Here is a 19555-nt window from a genome sequence, read left to right on the forward strand (position 1 = left end):
TCAAAGGCATGGCTTCCTTTAATGCTCTGTTTGGTATGCTCTTTGCTGCTTTTAATTTTTTCAGTTATGGCCAATATTTCTTCTTCACTAACTAACAGTGGTGTCTCTACGACTTCGGTTCGGGGCTTAGCATAAGAAATAGTGTGGTGTTTTGGGAACAAGGTTTCCACGATATTTCTCATAATGGATGCGCTTTTGGGTTGATATGCCTTATTTTTAAATTTAGACATACAGATTTTGTATGCTGTTCCCAGGGGTCTTCGTTTGCTTCCTCACAGAGTTTTTCAAAACACTTCTTTTTACTACGGCCAATGGCTGATTTTAGAAGCTTCTTCTGACTTTTAAATATTTATCTGAGACTGCTTTCATTTTCTTCCCGTTGATTTCGTTGTAAGCGGCGTCTAGCTGAATGGCAGAGCTTTCTAAGTCCAGCTATTTCTTCATTCCATCAATACGCTGGCTTCCGGTTGTTGTGGTGTACTGTCCTACGCATGGTTGCGTCGCATGCTGTGAACAGTTCTTTTCGCACTGAGGATACCAAGTGCATGGCGTTTTCTCCTTGTATATTTTCTGAACTCCAGACCATCTCAAAAAGTTCGGCATCAAAGTGTTTTTCTTTCCAAGTTCGTTTTTGGCATATGCTCCTGCTGCGGCGTTCGTCCCTCCGGCATATGAGACTTCAGCAATAACAGCCATGTGGTCACTTTTTGTAAATATGTCCGACACCGCCCACTTGATGTGCCTATTAAGGACGTCGTTGGCGAACATGAGGTCGATTATAGAGCCTTTGTTTCCCTTTTGAAAAGTATTTTGCGTTCCGCTATTGAAGATCGTAAGATTCGTTTGGCCGAGGAGTTCAAGTATCAGACGCCCACGATGGTTCGTGTGCCTACTACCCCAAGCGGTCGACCGCGCATTGAAGTCACCTGCGAATATAATTGTGATTTGCCTCTGGTTTCTAGAGCAAGTTCCAGGAGGAAGTCTTCAAAATCTTTAATTGTTGCGCTGGGAGTAGCATAGCAGCTAACAAAGTATATGCCTCGTATACTTGCCCATGTGAAAAAATTATGGCCTCCGGAGCGAGACGTAAATGGTTGTCCTTTACATGACCATATTGCAGCCTTGCCAGATATGTCTGTAGTCCAAGCGCTTTCCGAACGCTGAGAGTATTGTTCGCTTAGTAAGGCGACATCAATGCTTTTTCAAATACTGTCTGTTTTAGTAGCTCTTGTGCTGCTGCGTAGTACTCAAAGCCGAGTGTGCTCCTTTGCAAAGCATGCAGCTTGGATTGTTAGTACATGACTTCGCTACATGTCCACCGGTTCCACAACGTGTACATAGAGACGACCTGTCCACGGGGTTGGAACATTTGTGCGCCATGTGCCCCAGTTGGAAACACCTGAAGCAGCGGGGAATAGGTGAGTATTCCCGGAGGCGACATACAGACCACCCGATCTTTATTTTGCCTACCATGAGCGCAGTCTTGGCGTCCTGTGCGCGCAGGCATAAGACAGCTATTTGAGACCGCTTCGGGTCTTTCGCACACTCTTAACGTTTATTTTTCCCAGATTTTCTATTCCACACTCTTTTTGTATGGCTTCGCAAACCTCTTCTGGAGAAGTTATTTCATCCAAATCCTTGCAAATAATCATAACGTTGTGGGTTTTGGGCTGTATCACAGCCATTTCACCGACCACTCCTTCTAAGGCACTTTGGAACGCTTCGGCTCTCTTATCCGCTTGGTTCTTCAGCTCTAATAGCAGGTCTCCTTTCAAGGTTTTTCTTATGTACGTGACGCTTGAGCCCAATTCCTCTAAGCCACTGTCAACTTTTATTTTTCGGAGCATATCTGCGTATGATTCTCCATCCTTTTTCGTGAGTATGATGGCGTCTGGCCTCGATCTAATTTTCTTTTCGAGTGGTCTTCGCTTTTTTACAACGTCCACCTAAGCTTCGCCTGCGCTGGGTCTAACCGTTGTATTGGCTTGCATCAATTTCGCTGCCTCGCTGTAGGTGGGCAGCTCCATTTTATTTGTATTATTCGGCTTTTTAGTGGGAGGTAGAAAGATTATTGTCTCACGCATCCTTTTCGGGGTATTTACCTCCTTAGCCATTGAAGAAACCTGGGATGCTTTTCCTACCATAATCCTTTTAGGTAGGTTTCCGCCTCTCTCAGCCTTAGCATGTAGCGCCACTATGTTGCTTACTAGGTGGCGCATAGCCTGGTTTATGTGCCTTTGGCCAGCCATCATGTTCTCCAGTTCTTTTATTTTACAACCCAACTGGTTAAAGTTTTGGGTAGTTTCGCTACTTCGCATTTTTTCCGAGAGTTTGCCACCTTCAATTATGTGGTTGGCATTTTCGCATTTTCTCTTTGATCCAGCACTGGGGGATAGATTACTTTTTCCATTAGGAGGCGTTCTAATAATTCTTGAGTTTCTCAATGAGAAAATAGTTCGAAGCTACTGGCAATAAGTATGTTCAGTCACTGCCCCTAAAACCTTGCTTATATTTTTTGTAGTTGGCAATGCCAAAACCAAAGGGAATACAAAAGAGGAGAAACAAAAAGGAGAACAGCTGAGTGATCAAAACAAAAACGGCAATGCAAAAATATTAGCACGCGTCTTGTTAGGATTGCTGTTTTAAGGGGAAAAATAATATGTTTTGAATAAAAAAACGCAAAATATATGCGGGTAAGTGCAAATGAATTTTAATTAAAAAATACAAATTGTACTTAACTTGCTTTCGAAAAGCGAAAATTGTTAACTATTGGTGTGAAAAACTAGGAATTCCTCACAAAACCCCAGGACCGCACCAAAAACACGTCTCAAAGAGCATCAGAAATCAATATGGCAGCCAAATTGCTGACGTCAAAATTTAAATTATGCAACAACAATTTTTTCATTTATGAACGTTAGCGCACATTCAACGAGCAAAGTTGATTCATTCATAAAACCAATTCTGTATACTTCTCCCCGAGTATGCCTTTGCCTACAAGCGATTTTTGGCAATGACATTTTCGTCGTCCTGACATTGCCGTTACTTTGCTACTATTATAGATTATGAGCGAAGGGCGCAAATGAATTCATAAGAAATCAATACCGACATTTAACATAAAAAAATAGCGGAACAACTGGAGTGTTGACATAAAGGCACAGAGCAGTGTAATATTTAAAGGGAAACGATGAAGTATATGCGTACATTTATAAACTGATCCTTTCTCAAAAATAGTTCTATTGCTAAATATTGGGAATGGTAGAATAGAACTGCAACCAAATACACAGTGCAATGAATAAAACTGGCTCCGTAATCTTTCGATGAATAATAGCACGACGAATGCGTGACAAAAGACGCTTCATAACACCAAGGTAAAACACAGCATTAATCGTTTGGCCAGGTGGGACGAACTCTCGGTGTCCAATACCCTCGGAATCGTAAAAACAAATCAGCATTGTCTTTATTTTTGACTTCTAAAGACGACCGACTTCTGATTGTCACAGAGGCCCTCACGACCTTCTTGGAATCGCTTAAACCACTCATGCACATTACTACGGGATAGGCACTGATCACCATAAACCTTTTTCATCATTTGAAATGTTTCAGTAAACGTTTTCCCAAGTTCAAAACAAAATTTAATATTTGCTCTTTATTCAAAATGCGTTTTACGACCGATGACCAAAAGCTGCTGTCACTTTTTGATCGATAACATCGATTGTAGTTATTCAATTGTCTTAAAATTTTTACGAAATGTCAACAAGAGATCAAAGTTTTTATTTCATATACCCACCAATAGGTGGCGCCACCAGAAATAGTTATATTTAAAAAGTTCTGTTTCTTTTGCGACAGACCTTGTAGATGGTATTAGTAGTACTACCTATGTATCAGCCACAGTGAAACGTGGACGGGTCGTCTAGTACATAGAATAAAACAAAGCCGCTTTTTTGTCCCTAACTAAAACTACGCAATATATATTTTTTGTACATTTTGGAATTCACTTTTGGTAAAACTTTGTTGTCACATGGTTGTGATTTGATGTTCCAAATTTGTTAAACTTCGTTTCGTCACTAAAAATTACTTTCGAGTGAAACTTGGTACCATGATTTCTTTGCGAACTCCAAACGCTTTATTTTTTACATATAAACGGCTTTATTCCTAGAGTATGCCCATATAACCAGCACATATAAAGTAATACATGATACTAAGTGAGGCTTTGATTACTTTCGAGAATTGAAGTAAGTGGTTTTTCTTTTATTTGTTGTTTTCTTTCTGATCACTGCACCAACTTCAGCGAATTCCTATTCAAAACGCTGCGGATGGTTAAAACACTTCTATTGGTAGATTTTTACAAGTATATCTTCTGATACGTTATTCCTTTTTTCCGAAAGGTAAATATTTTGTAAAAGTAAATATTTGTTAAAATACAACGGGAATACAAATTATTACTTCTAGAAATATACTTTTGGAGTAAAATTAAAATTTTTAAGCGTTTTCCTACTTTTCAGTAATTGAGTTTTTATCCACAACGCACAAATATGGTTTTCATAATATATAATATATTTGAAGACGTTTTTTAGTTTTTTTTAACTACATATATTCTTTCTTCGATTGTGTTTTTTTTTATACATAATTGAAGGCATTTTTCTCAAAAAAAGACAAAATGACCGTTCAGGCTGAACATAAATTGCTACTGACAGCTTAGAACGTCAGCAATAATAAAGAAACTTTTGCAAAGCCTGCTAGAAACTAAATATCCGAATACTTCCAATAAAATTATTATACTCTGTTCAACATGTGCAAGAATAAAAAAAATAAAATTTTATAGAATTGTTTTCTTTCTTATTTTAGAGATGAGGTTACTATATTGGAACCAGAAAGGTATCAAAGCAGACACTTACACAAGCAAGCCATAACAGCTTCAGGTACCGCCAATACCAAAGGGTACCAACAGATGAGAGCAGCTGTTCCAGAAAAATAATATTTTCAGATTATTAAAACTTTCAGCTTCTAAACTTGTGAAATATATATGTGATGCGGAAATTAAGGAAAAGGTCATACAAGTAAAACCAACAACATTATCCAACGATAATTACCAATTACCTGTTGAAGTAATAGATATTAAAATGACTTCGGAAGACCTTTTGCAACCAGGTCACGTGGTCAAAGAACGATGGAAAGTATGTTATCAGAATAATATATTTTTTTTAAATTCAATATCCTTTGTATTAGGTTGTGCGAAAAATAGGTGGTGGGGGGTTTGGAGAAATTTATGAAGGGCAAGACTTGATAACACGCGAACAAGTTGCGCTAAAAGTGGAATCAGCACGTCAGCCAAAACAAGTTCTAAAAATGGAGGTAGCCGTTCTAAAGAAATTGCAAGGCAAAGAGCATGTTTGCCGCTTTATAGGTTGTGGACGAAATGACCGTTTTAATTATGTTGTTATGCAACTGCAAGGAAAAAACCTTGCTGAACTACGTCGAGCACAACCTCGTGGAGCATTTTCGTTGAGTACTACCTTGCGACTTGGACTGCAGATATTAAAAGCTATAGAATCCATACATTCAGTAGGATTTTTACACCGTGATATTAAACCTGTAAGTACACTTAATTTCTTAATTTATCTTGTACGTGTAATTGTTGAATTCAAGATTCACTATAGCACAAACGTAGTTTGTCTGTATTAAATGCATAAGTCTATTTCTTGTTATTACAATAAATTGCTGTTGAAAACATATGTACAAATTTAGCAAAATGTATTTTCGTTTACGACTTAATAAGTCAATTGAAAAGTCGTCGGCCTACCATAGTAAAACACATTTTTGGCAAAATCTATTTTTTTTATTTTTTTGCTTCATAATAAATCTCAGTTTTGGCGATCATTCTTTAGAAGAAACTTTTTTCCCAGCGAGCATTCTTTGATTTCTGAGAATAGGAAATAGTCACTGGGGCCAGATATAGAGAATACGGTGGATGCTCCCAATCATCACCTCGTCGCTGTTTTTAGTAAGCTCGCGTTGCATCCACTTGGTACAGAGCTTTCTCATACTCAAATATTCGTGAATGATATTATGTACACGTTCAGTTGACATTTCTAGAACGCCTGCTGTCTCGAACAACTTAACTGTAAGGTCATCCAAAATTATTTTGTGGACTGTTTTTGATGTTTTCGTCGGCAACAACCAGTTTTGGGAGTCCATTGCGTTCACCGTCTTTGGTGCTCATTTTACCACGTCTAAACTTAGCATACCAATCCTTGGTGTTTGTTTTTCCTAGGGCAGTGTCCGGAAACTCGCCATTAAGCCAAGTTTTTGCTTCAACTGTATTTTTTCCTTCAAAAAGCAATATTTTATGAACACGCGAAATTTCTCGCCTCACGTCCACTTTGGTTATGATAAATTAAAACGTCAGATTTTGGGCGTTGCTGACTATACCTGACTGCACCAGCTCCAACAACTAAATCAACACTGCTTCCAGTGTTTTTGCAAATCATTGCAATTATTTTTACTAATTTTAATTAAAAATTTACTACTAATTTTAATTACAAATTGTAATTTAGTTTTTAACATGGCGATGTGTCTTGTCTATTTGACATCTACTTTGGTATTGATGAATTTGGCCGCGTTGCCAACTGTACCTGACTATGCTCCAACAACTAAATCAACACCGCTGCCAGTGTTTTTACAAATCATTATCGCAATGCAATCAAAAACGGCTCCTCGGGTCTAAGTAAAAACTCTTCTTTACCAGTTTCTTGTTCATATTTAGAATATTCTTGTTGATTGGGAAATTTTGGCGCCAACATTTAATTTTCAGAAGCACTAGCTTAAATTTTCTTTATTAATGTAAATGTTATATACCCATTGTATTTGTTATGAAATTATAATTATTTCTTAGAATGTTAAGTTTTAAATTTAATAATTTTTTCTGTTAGTAACTATGTGTTCAGTTTGTATGGCAGCTATATGCTATAGTTAACCGATCTGAACAATTTCTTCGGAGATTATATTGTTGCCTTAGAGAATAACATATATCAAGTTTCGTGAATATATCTTGTCAAATGTGAAAGTTGTCCGTACAAGAACTTGATTCCGATCGTTCAGTTTGTATGGCAGCTATATGCTATAGTTAACCGATCTGAACAATTTCTTCGGAGATTACATTGTTGCCTTAGAAAATAACATGTACCAAATTTCGTGAATATATCGTGTCAAACGTGAAAGTTTTCCATACAAGAACTTGTTTCCGATCGTTCAGTTTGTATGGCAGCTATATGCTATAGTTAACCGATCTGAACAATTTCTTCGGAGATTATATTGTTGCCTTAGAAAAACACATATGCCAAATTTCGTGAATATATCTTGTCAAATGTGAAAGTTTTCCATACAAGCATTTGATTCCGATCGTTCAGTTTGTATGGCAGCTATATGTTATAGTGGCCCGATATCGGCCGTTCCGATAAATGAGCAGCTTCTTGAAGAGAAAATGACGTTTGCAAAATTTCAAAAAGATATCTTAAAAACTGAGAGACTAGTTCGTATATATACAGACAGACATACAGACGGACATGGCTAAATCGACTCAGCTCGACATACTGATCATTTATATATATACTGTATTGGGTCCGACGATTCCTTCTGGGTGTTACAAACTTCGTGACAAACTTAATATACCCTGTTCAGGGTATAAAAAGTTCGAGTTCGTAGATAGGCGTAATCAGACCACTGCCACGCCTACAAATTCCCATTGACCGAAAACTTATATAGTGCCTTATCTAAGCACTAAATTAAGATATAAAACTGATATTTGGTATAGGGTATAGCAGTAGCCAGGGGCACCTGTGGGAAAAAACAATTTAGACCCCGGCACCTATAGTTAACTTTTGATCAAAATGACGGTCAATGTGTGATATATACACATGTAACTGAAATAATCCGTCTCTTACAATGGTATGTCTATATGTCAAAGACGGATTGAATCGGACCTGTCTTCCATATAAGCGGGAGATGAGTGGGGGAAATGTAGAATTTCCGATACTTTCTTGTATATATATACACATCCCTCATGTGAACAAAACTGTTATACTCTGTATCAACATGTTGCAAGAGTATGAAAATAATAAAGAAAGTAATGGGATATAGTCAAACCTCAATAATAAATTATCTCTCGAATTGAAGTGGTGTTAATGTCGATTCAAACAACTAATTAACGTTGGATAAAGATGGTAAAAGATTTAACTATCAAATAATGTACATGCATGAATTTTACCTAAAAATTTGTAACTACCAAAATAAAATGGATATTGTCAATTAAATTTTCGTTAAAAGTTGCAACAAACCAATCCAATGCAAAAAAGCGGGAAAATGTTTAATCATGAAATTGCCCTTGGGAAAAATGAAAAACTATCACAAATTAAGGGGTCAGAGGGTAGTCAGAGGCACGAAAAAATGAGAATTTTCAGTATTTTTTTTTTTTGCTATTAAATCGTGTTACTTTAAAAAAGTAGTAATATGGCATTATTATAGAATGTGTTGACTTGAAGTCACGTATATTAAAAACAAAAATAAAAATTTAGTTTCCAAAGTTATAGGTTTTTGTGTTGACCCAGTTCCTAAAAAAGGTACTTGCGGTGGCAACCATAAGTCCTTGGAGATTTATCTAAAATCAATCGGACAAAAAAGATTAGTTTTATAAATAGATAAGACGAAGTGCCCGAGCACTCTTTTTTATTTGTCGAATAACTCAAAAACTAATTATCGGATCATCGTGAAATTTTCAGAGAATATTTTTAAGATATTACACTTAACGAAAATGTAAAAAAACAATATTTTTTTGAAAATTCTGACTACCCCTATCCTCTGAATTGAAATTAATCTAAAAAAGTCTAACTCACCAAAATAAAACGAAGGATATCAAAGGTTACATCCATTTCAGTGTGTTTTTTTCCCAAAAACAATACTTGAAATTTAATTTTTTGTTTTCAATATTTCATAATTTATTGGTTCTGATTGGTAAAGCCTAACAATAAGTATTCAAATCTTAAATCTGTTTAAAACTAAAGAAGCTCAAGAATGAGGTTGAACACGCAAAGTCCAAACACAATTAAAAGTGGAAAAAATCGGAACCACAAATCTGTGATAAACGATACACATTTATAAAATATATGTATGTACCACTAATACATTTGGGGTACTCACAACGTGCCATAAAGCATCGTAAAATCATAAAATCATAAATTTTTATACTAGTTTAAAAAATTTGTTGTTGCATTGCATACTGAAATAAGTTTACGCAAATACAACTCTGAACGCTATGTTTTCGGATCGTTATAACTTATAACTTTATGAGCCTATGTGAAACCCCTAATTGTTAGCGTTTCTTGTAGATATAAACTTATATCTAATATATTTAGGTTATACAAAAACCGTTAGTTGAAGAAAACGGTTATACTCTTTAGCAACATGTTGCAAGAGTATAAGAAATAATAAACAAGAAACGTAATTACCAAAGCGTTCAAGCTACAAAATAATTACAGCAAACCAGAAGTGGGTTGCATATTTGCTGACACCCTGCTGATATGTAGACAAAAATTTAGTGTTGCCAATTTTGTGCCTAAATTTTAACCGCAACCCTGATGGTAAAAAGAGGCATATTTAAGGCAATTTATGATTGCCAAAAATCGAAATTGCTAGCAATATGAGTAACGGAACTGCGCATTGCTAAAGTTTAGTAATTTATGTCTAAATATATTTCATGCCATGTGATATCACACCGTTAAACTTTTTCCTGTGGGGATATGTAAATTATGATATTGTCTATGCGGTCAATTCCTCTTCAATTCAGGCCTTGGAGCAAAACATCGCGCATGTCGTTCCCCAGTTACGAGTCGAAATTTTCGAACAAGTCATCGAAAATTGGACTCAAGGGAGGAATCATCTGAGACGTAGTCCCAGCTAACATTCGAAAGAGATAGTCTTCATAAATTAATGCCAACGAGTGTTCTTCTTCTTCTTAATTGGCGTAGAAACCGCTTAAGCGATTATAGCCGAGTTAACAACAGCGCGCCAGTCGTTTCTTCTTTTCGCTACGTGGCGCCAATTGGATATTCCAAGCGAAGCCAGGTCCTTCTCCACTTGGTCCTTCCAACGGAGTGAGGTCTTCCTCTTCCTCTGCTTCCCCCGGCGGGTACTGCGTCGAATATTTTCAGAGCTGGAGTGTTTTCGTCCATCCGGACAACATGACCTAGCCAGCGTAGCCGCTGTCTTTTAATTCGCTGAACTATGTCGATGTCGTCGTATATCTCGTACAGCTCATCGTTCCATCGAATACGGCATTCGCCGTGGCTAACGCGCAAAGGACCATAAATCTTTCGCAGAACTTTTCTCTCGAAAACTCGCAACGTCGACTCATCCTTTGTTGACATCGTCCAAGACTCTGCACCATACAGCAGGACGGGAATTATGAGTGACTTATAGAGTTTGGTTTTTGTTTGTCGAGAGAGGACTTTGCTTCTCAATTGCCTACTCAGTCCGAAGTAGCACCTGTTGGCAAGAGTTATCCTGCGTTGGATTTCTAGGCTGACATTGTTGGTGGTGTTTACGCTGGTTCCAAGATAGACGAAATTATCTACGACTTCAAAGTTATGACTGTCAACAGTGACGTGAGTGCCAAGTCGCGAGTGCGACGACTATTTGTTTGATGACAGGAGATATTTCGTCTTGCCCTCGTTCACTACCAGACCCATTTTCTGTGCTTCCTTGTCCAGCCTGGAGAAAGCAGAACTAACGGCGCAGGTGTTGAGGCCGATGATATCAATATCATCGGCATACGCCAGCAGCTGTACACTCTTATAGAAGATGGTACCTTCTCTATTTAGTTCTGCGGCTCGAACTATTTTCTCCAAAAGCAGGTTGAAAAAGTCGCACGATAGGGAGTCGCCTTGTCTGAAACCTCGTTTGGTATCGAACGGCTCGGAGAGGTTCTTCCCGATCCTGACGGAGCTTTTGGTGTTACTCAACGTCAGTTTACACAGCCGTATTAGTTTTGCAGGGATACCAAATTCAGACATCGCGGCATAAAGGCAGCTCCTTTTCGTGCTGTCGAAAGCAGCTTTGAAATCGACGAAGAGGTGGTGTGTGTCGATTCTCCTTTCACGGGTCTTTTCCAAGATTTGGCGCATGGTGAATATCTGGTCGGTTGTTGATTTGCCAGGTCTAAAGCCACACTGATAAGGTCCAATCAGTTTGTTGACGGTGGGCTTTAATCTTTCACACAATACGCTCGACAGAACCTTATATGCGATGTTGAGGAGGCTAATCCCACGATAGTTGGCGCAGATTGTGGGGTCTCCTTTTTTATGGATTGGGCATAGCACACTTAAATTCCAATCGTTGGGCATGCTTTCGTCCGACCATATTTTACAAAGAAGCTGATGCATCCACCTTATCAGTTCTTCGCCGCCGTGTTTGAATAGCTCGGCCGGCAATCCGTCGGCCCCTGCCGCTTTGTTGTTCTTCAGGCGGGCAATTTCGAACTTCTTCATGGTCGGGCAATGGAACGTCTGCTCCATCGTCATCGATTGGGGAATCGGGTTCTCCATCTCCTGGTGTTGTGCGTTCACTGCCATTCAGCAGGCTGGAGAAGTGTTCCCTCCATAATTTAAGTATGCTCTGGGCATCAGTGACTAGATCACCTTTGGGGGTTCTACAAGAGTACGCTCCGGTCTTGAAACCTTCCGTAAGCCGCCGCATTTTTTCGTAGAATTTTCGAGCATTACCCCTGTCGGCCAGTTTATCAAGCTCTTCGTACTCACGCATTTCAGCCTCTTTCTTCTTCTGTCTACAAATGCGTCTCGCTTCCCTCTTCAACTCTCGGTATCTATCCCATCCCGCACGTGTAGTGGTCGATCGTAACGTTGCGAGGTAGGCAGCCTGTTTTCTCTCCGCTGCGGCACGGCACTCCTCGTCGTACCAGCTATTCTTTTGCACTTTCCGAAAACCAATGGTTTCGGTTGCAGCTGTACGTAAGGAGTTTGAAATGCCGTCCCACAGTTCCCTTATACCGAGTTGTTGACGAGTGCTCTCAGAGAGCAGGAGTGCAAGCCGAGTAGAAAATCGTTCGGCTGTCTGTTGTGATTGCAGCTTCTCGACGTCGAACCTTCCTTGTGTTTGGTGGCGCGCGTTTTTTGCTGCACAGAGGCGGGTGCGAATCTTAGCTGCAACAAGATAGTGGTCCGAGTCGATGTTAGGACCTCGGAGCGCACGCACATCTAAAACACTGGAGACGTGTCTTCCGTCTATCACAACATGATCGATCTGGTTGGTAGTTTTCGATCCGGAGACAGCCAGGTAGCTTGATGAATCTTCTTATGCTGGAATCTAGTACTACAGATAACCATATTTCGGGCCCCGGCGAAGTCAATCAGCCTCAACCCATTAGGAGATGTTTCGTCGTGGAGGCTGAATTTACCGACCGTAGTGCCAAAGACACCTTCTTTGCCCACCCTGGCGTTAAAGTCGCCAAGCACGATTTTGACATCGTGGCGGGGGCAGCCTTCATAAGTGCGCTCCAAGCACTCATAAAAGGCATCTTTGGTCACATCGTCCTTCTCTTCCGTCGGGGCGTGGGCGCAGATCAGCGATATGTTGAAGAACCTCGCTTTGATGCGGACTGTGGCTAGACGTTCATTCATCGCAGTGAATGATAGTACTCGGCGACGGAGTCTCTCTCCCACCACGAATCCTACACCAAACTTGCGCTCCTTTATATGGCCACTGTGGTAAATGCCACAAGGACCTACTCGTCTCTGTCCTTGTCTCGTCCATCGCATTTCTTGGACGGCGGTGATGTCAGCCTTTGTTTTTACGAGGACATCAACCAGCTGGGCAGCGGCACCTTCCCAATTAAGAGACCGGACATTCCAGGTGCATGCCCTCAATTCGTAGTCCTTATTTCGTTTGCCATGGTCGTCATTAAAAGGGGGGTCTCTCATCCGAGGCTGGTTATAGCTCTTCACTGGGGGTGTTTTTTTACGTGGCGGGTCCCAAACCCAGCGCACAACCCTTGTAGGGAATGTTTCGCCTTCTCACTTAGCTCGCCTTCGAACGGATGTTCTTAGGCTACGTGATAATAATCATTTCACAATAAATATGAAGTCTCCGTGTTTTTTATTTAAAAAAGTAGGGAACCTTCAAAGGGGTCACCCTTTAGAAGACATTCCTTCAAATGGTGACAAATTGGCTGCCGCAAGCCACCTTATTGCTCAAAATCTTTATGTAGTATTTTAGTAAAATATTTGTTTTGTTATATAGCTGAATTATTTTACAAATATTCCCAAGTAGCCTTCCAATATTAACAAGGGTACCTTCGAGATGGAAATCACTACAGCAGTGTTGGAAATTTGGCAAAGTATCATGTTCTACTGGAATTTTCGCAACACTTGAAACAATAACACGTTCCGTCGGATCCCCACATGCAATGTACATTGCTAACAATCTGCCATATACATTCCCATTGAGGTTGGCAATGTTCTTGTGTGAGCATTTGATATTATGAAATAATCATTCTCGAAATGGCGTCGGATAGGTAGCTTCAAGCTGATATGACGGATGTTTGAGCTCTTGAACCGTTAAAATTTTTATGAGGATGATAAAATTTATATGCAAAATGAAAAGAATAGAAATATAGTTTTTTCTACAAATGTACTTTTTGGAAAAAAATGATATCCAATGTGTTTGATCGCTGTAAGTCGGCGCGGGCGGAACGCTTTCGATGTGTATATAAACGAATGTGATGAATCTTGTTGACTTGCAAGTGTGGTGAGTTGTGTTGTGTACGAGTGTGGTTTCGTCAACTATCTTCTTCTTAGTGGTTGAGTGTGATGCTATTCTTAGGTGTGGTGTATTGTGGTGTGAAATGCAAGGGTGCGCCAGTTTTTTCCGGGTAAAGTGGGGGAGTCTTTACCCATTTAAACACACACTAATAAAAAAATTCTTTGTAATCCAAAACAATTTTTGTTTTATTTCAAAAAGCTTTTGTAGCGCTCTCATTGAAAAACCCATACGTCCTGTCAAGTATTGAGATTATTGCCTTAAAGTTTAATGTGTTTTACTTCATTCACCGACTTGCCGTTCTTCCGTTGTGACAGCGTAGTTGCTATTGTTCTAATTTCACAAATATTGCAGTTTCAATGTAATTGAAAACTCAACACCACTTCTACCGTGCATGTTTGCGCAAATTGGATTTATTTCGTACAATCGAGTTAGCTCTCTTAAACGGTTGTCATTCTCGTCTGTTTCTCCTCAATGAAGTTGCATGAGACGCAAGCGTCGATATCGAATTGCTGTATCATATACCTGCCATACAAACTGAACGATTGGAGTCGAGTGCTTGAATGGAAAGCACTCGTCTCATTTGATGAGATATATTCAGAACTTGCCATGGGTTATTGCCTAAAGTAATGGTGTAATCTGGGAAGAATGTTTTTAAATCGGATCCCTAAAACATATAGCTACCATACAAACTGAACGATCGTAATGAAGCGATTGTCTTGAAAGCTTTTTCATTTGACGAGATAACTTTAAGAAATTGAGTTGGGTTATTATGTTGTTGTTGTTGCTGTTTTAAGGAACCATCTAGTCCCCGTGAGGATGGTGAGGATTATGTAAGTTGTCGTCGACGGCATTTAACGGGAGGTCCAGGAAACGTGCAGTTTCGATGGGGTCGGACCACAGGGAAAAGGGTGTTAGATGAGTGGGGTTAGCGGGGCATGCAAAGAGGTGGCCAGTGTCATGCCGAGTTGGGTTATTATCTTAAGCAATGGTACGATCTCCGAAGAAATTGTTCAGATCGGATTACTATAGCATATACCTATCATACAAAATGGCCGGTCAAAATCAAAATCTTATAAGGCAGAGGTGGGAATTTTAGCCCTCAGTAGCATTTTGCACCGTTTGGGCCTGCGTGCATATTTTGAGGGCTAGATGAGGGTATCATCGCGGGCAAACATGAAGAGGGAATGGAGAGCAACGTATATTCCCAATCCTTGTTTACAAATGAGAGAGCGAGTTTATATGGGTAACAATTTTAAAATTGCCTAACAATTCTAAGTTTCTTTACAACTATCATAAATCTATAAAATGTTAAACAAATAATAAAAAGTATAATAAATATTTCGGAAGATGTTCTTTGGTTAAAGTTCCAGCTGCTTCCTAATTAATGATTTAATTTCTAAAGTGCGTATTATTATTTTAATCTAGAGGAAACATAGATCTTTAAAATTTAATAAAACAATTATTGAAAAAAACCTCAATTCTTTGAATATTTTGGTAAAATAACCAAACTAAAAAATATCACATATCATATATTTGTATAATACATTATATAAACTACCTTGCATATTTACGTATAAAAGCGCACAACTTGAGAAAAGTTTTCCTAATTGTAACTAAAATGAATTTTTACAACTGGCATCATCACCATTAACAGTTTTATCACATTTACATACATTGGTGTGAACAAGATAGGAACCACAATATGGTATTGTGAAGTTTTAAAATGTGCTGTTTTCTTATCAAATAAAATTGTTTTTAGATACAAGTATAACTTATATAATTTTTCTTAACAGTGATTAGAATTTCCCACCATACAAAGGTAAATTAAAACAAATATTAATGCGAAACTCTAAAACCTGCAAAATATTTTTACCTCTTTTTGTTCACACAACTGTACAATTCCGATATGAAGTAAATTTCCGCTCTTTAATTTGTCCACAATGTCAGTATCGCCGCAACCATTGTGTGGTGAACATCAAGTTTCGGAGGAATGTCATTGATTTTTTCGCAACTTTTTATGCCCTTCTTACCGTAAACTGATATTCCCCTCATCTAGCCCTCGGTCGCATTTTACGGGCTAAACATTTGCCCATCCCTGTAATAAATAATATTTTTTATTTGTGAAGTTATAGTAAACTTTGGTTCCCCGTTTTTCTTGTTTTATTTGAACTGAACAATGTTAACAATTTGAAATTAGAGCCTCTTTACAATGTTTTGTTAGAGTTCGCTTTGTTTGAGAATGCTGTGGTTTCTCGTTTACCTCTGTAACATTTTGTGATATATTGGTCAAAATATGAAAAACAGTGTAAATAAAGCTGTCTATAATAAACTAATCTTAGCCGTCGCCTTAAAGGATCACCTAATCGGTCGGAAATGATTTTTCAGCAGCAGGTTCGTCAAAATTAAAAATTTTCACCAGACAAAAGATCCTTCTACATCTTTGTTCAAACCCTAAATTTGTAAGAAAACACTAAGAAGCAGATTAGGTATAGCTTGATAGAAAGAATCACGTTGTTATTTAGCATCATTATGAATGGTCTGTCGTTCAGTTTAATTTTTCCGTACTGGTGCAACGTTTTGAGGAAATTGGAAATTGTATTATATTGTGAATTGTCTATCTGCAATTCAGTTTCCCATAATTAAACCGATATTTATCTCCCATAAATTTTCTCATTCCAGTGGCAATCTACTATGCTGCACAATCACCTTTACAGTACCAATATTGTGTTCAAAATATGAAGTACTGCTAATACAATTTTTTGAAAGAATTCAGATTTTGAAACATACTCTCAATAACACTATTCTTGAAGGTTAAAAAAGTATTTTTTTTTCAAATTTTAGCATTCGAGTGTTATTATTACTTTTATTTTGAGTTTAAAAAAATAATAAAACTAGAAACTTGGCGTAATTTTCCGAATTCCTTCATTAAACAGTGTGCGAATTTTTCGTTGTCAAAGCTATTTGGTTTTGGTTTAACATACAACGGTTAACATAAGCACTAGGGGTATAACTTTTTTGCAACATAATATTTACATGGCCGTACATGATGAGCAATGGTGAAAAAATATTAACTGCGTTTTTACTTTTTTGTTTTCTTTCAACGCACCAACGCTATTGAATTTTTTTATTTTGATAAAAAAAAAAAAAAAATTGCAAAAAACGCGTTTAAAGTTTTCAAATCCCTTAAGCCTCAATGTAAAAATTTGCACTAATTTGTGGATATCTCAGAAACCATGCATGATATTGATATAACATTTTGATACGATATAAAACACTATAAAATCTACGTTTAGGCATCATTAACTCAAAAAAGTTTTTTTTTTGATTATTTTGTAGCAAATATTATTTATTATTATTTATATATGTATAAGAAAAATATAGTTTTTGTTAATTCATTTTCTTTTCATTCATTTTTTAATTACACATATATTTTATTTAGAGTTAGAAGCAATAAACTTAAGATTTAAACTGCGCTTAGATTTACATTTCGGATAAATGTCTTGTATCAATTTGATGGCTCGTTCTGCGCATATATTCGAGCGCTGTTGGTTTGCAATAAATGAGTCTTACTTCACTCAGTGTTTTAAAAAACATTCGTGCTCTGCTTTAAAAGGCTTTACCGATGTTTCTAATTTTGTGAAGTCATTTACATGAAAACGGTGGTCGGAAAACCATACGTCATACCAAGCGCCGCATATCAATTGACAAATAGGCAACAGTTTTGTTCGGTGTTTGGCAATGAGTATGACTGTCAAAATGCAGAGTATAGCCCTTGAGTTCCAACGGGCGTTGCTTAGCGATAGTAGAGTCTTAAATTTTATATAAGGAAAGATTTTATTTTTTTCATAATATTTGAACGCTTATCCCAGCTCATACAGATACTGCATGTCATCGCGCCATTTGATGCATCTTACTTTCAATTTTTCCTTGCCTTGAGCGAAACTTTGTTTTAGAGCATCAAAATTATTGATCATTTCTGAAAATATATCGTACGGAATATTTGGCGATATTGATTTTCCATCCAGTGACTCATCCATTACATGTCTTAAAATCAGATCTAAAATATGATGTTGACAGCCGACATATTGCGGTGAATGTAAACCTTTTGTTGAAAAGTATTTTTGGAGTGAGATAACAACTCCATTTTTATGTCCTGTATTGACGGTTGTTGTATCACACACAATCATTTTGATGGAGCCCCACAGTTGAAAATTATCGAGAACTTCCTTGATGCCTTCAAATATGGTTGAACTTCTTCCATTATCAAGATCCAAGACCGCCAATCTTACTTCTCTGAACTCATTTTTTAGCACCACGGCCTGTATTTCTCTTTTACCGAATTTATTCCCATCAAAATGAAGACACCAAATATTATTCTTGAGTGAAGTCTTATAATCTTTTTCCAAACGTTCTGCTGCTTTTTTTGCTGCTTTTAAAATTCCTGGTTGTATTGCTGTTGTTATATTAACTCCTGATTTCGCCAATTCTTTGCATATTTTAGCAGCATTTTTGGTGGTCACATTGGAAGTTGTTACTATTTTCACTGCTGCTTTTTTTGAACAATTCGCTTGTTTAAGCCTTGAAGGTACTTCAAATTCTTCATAATTCGGGACGCAGCAATCATCGTTCCCGTCGCTTGATGATATTGAAGATATTGATGAGTTTAATATACTATTATTTTAGACGGAGGTATTTTCTTTCATTTTAAAAGCTATGGATGGGTGAAGCTTTACATCCTTAGTAGTTGTGTACCCAACTTCTCCGTTCGTTCTTATTTGGAGCTCATATAGCTCTTTATCTTCAGTACCAAGCCACATACCGTTTTTATTCTTTACATCAAATAATTTGTTGAATGAGATTACCATGTTTGTTCCACTGCGTTTTTTAACGATTTCTGGTATGTTTCTATGAGTTTTTGCATTTTACGTTCAAGGGATACTTTTGCTATGATTGGAAAATTAAATTTTGACCACAAATCAATCAGTTCTTTTCCAATAATCTTGCACCTCTTCACTTTGCTTTTTTCAATTTTTGCCAATGCATTGTATCTTCCAATTATAGCGGCCTGCTTCGGAATTTTGCACAATTCGGTTAAACATTTTTCAATGTTTAGTATTTCACGTCTTTTCGTTGTACTTTTTTTAAAAGCAACTAAATTATTTGTCCACATTTTTGAATTTTTAAGAACATCTTTTTCACTCTTTTTAAAAGACATTATGTTTTTGATGTTAAATAGTTATTTGTCCACATTCAATAGCTTTCGCGATACTGGCTAAACCAAGACTGGCAAAGAGTAGCAATATAAAGACAATGTTACAGTTAGTCGACGCTTATCGCATATTTACGTTACGTGAGGATGAGAAGCAACGACAATGAATACAAAAGCAATTGAATTACTGGGAAAATATTACAGTTAGTCGACGCATATCGTAAAGTTTTGTTGTGTGGATTTGCGTTCTTTTACGTATTTGATAATATTCGGTGATGCTTTTTTTTTCTATTTATGGGTGTATTATTTTTTTCACAAAACGTAGAAATATTTCTTCTATTTGTGCGTTTTCTTATCGGAATATTGCTCCCAATAAAGAAATCAAAAAAAAAAAAAACGTTTTTTGTGTTAATGATGCCGAAACGTAGATTTTATAGTGTTTTATATCGTATCAAAGTTTTATATCAATATCATGCATGGTTTCTGAGATATCCACAAAATAGTGCAAATTTTTACATT

General features: G+C 37.5%; 2 protein-coding genes across 13 annotated transcripts in view; one reads left to right on the forward strand and one right to left on the reverse strand.

Moving 5' to 3' along the window:
• Window positions 1-19555, forward strand: part of LOC126765669 (tau-tubulin kinase homolog Asator-like) — a 403818-nt gene that overhangs the window by 82573 nt on the left and 301690 nt on the right. For 10 of the 12 annotated variants that reach the window (XR_007668513.1, XM_050483278.1, XM_050483289.1 and 7 more), the window contains exons 2-3: window positions 4846-5174; window positions 5227-5592. Coding sequence is in view for 11 of the 12 variants with exons in the window: in XM_050483278.1 (XP_050339235.1) it covers window positions 5121-5174; window positions 5227-5592 (420 nt within the window). In the remaining variant the exon portion in view is untranslated. The remainder of the gene's footprint in view (window positions 1-4845; window positions 5175-5226; window positions 5593-19555) is intronic. The other 2 variants (XM_050483279.1, XM_050483280.1) reach the window with 2 other exon arrangements.
• LOC126765858 (uncharacterized) overlaps window positions 1-19555 on the reverse strand; it is a 76969-nt gene that overhangs the window by 18689 nt on the left and 38725 nt on the right. The gene's annotated exons all lie outside the window — the stretch shown is intronic.

This window comes from Bactrocera neohumeralis, unplaced genomic scaffold (assembly GCF_024586455.1).
Source record: "Bactrocera neohumeralis isolate Rockhampton unplaced genomic scaffold, APGP_CSIRO_Bneo_wtdbg2-racon-allhic-juicebox.fasta_v2 cluster11, whole genome shotgun sequence".
Taxonomy (NCBI): Eukaryota; Metazoa; Arthropoda; class Insecta; order Diptera; family Tephritidae; genus Bactrocera; species Bactrocera neohumeralis.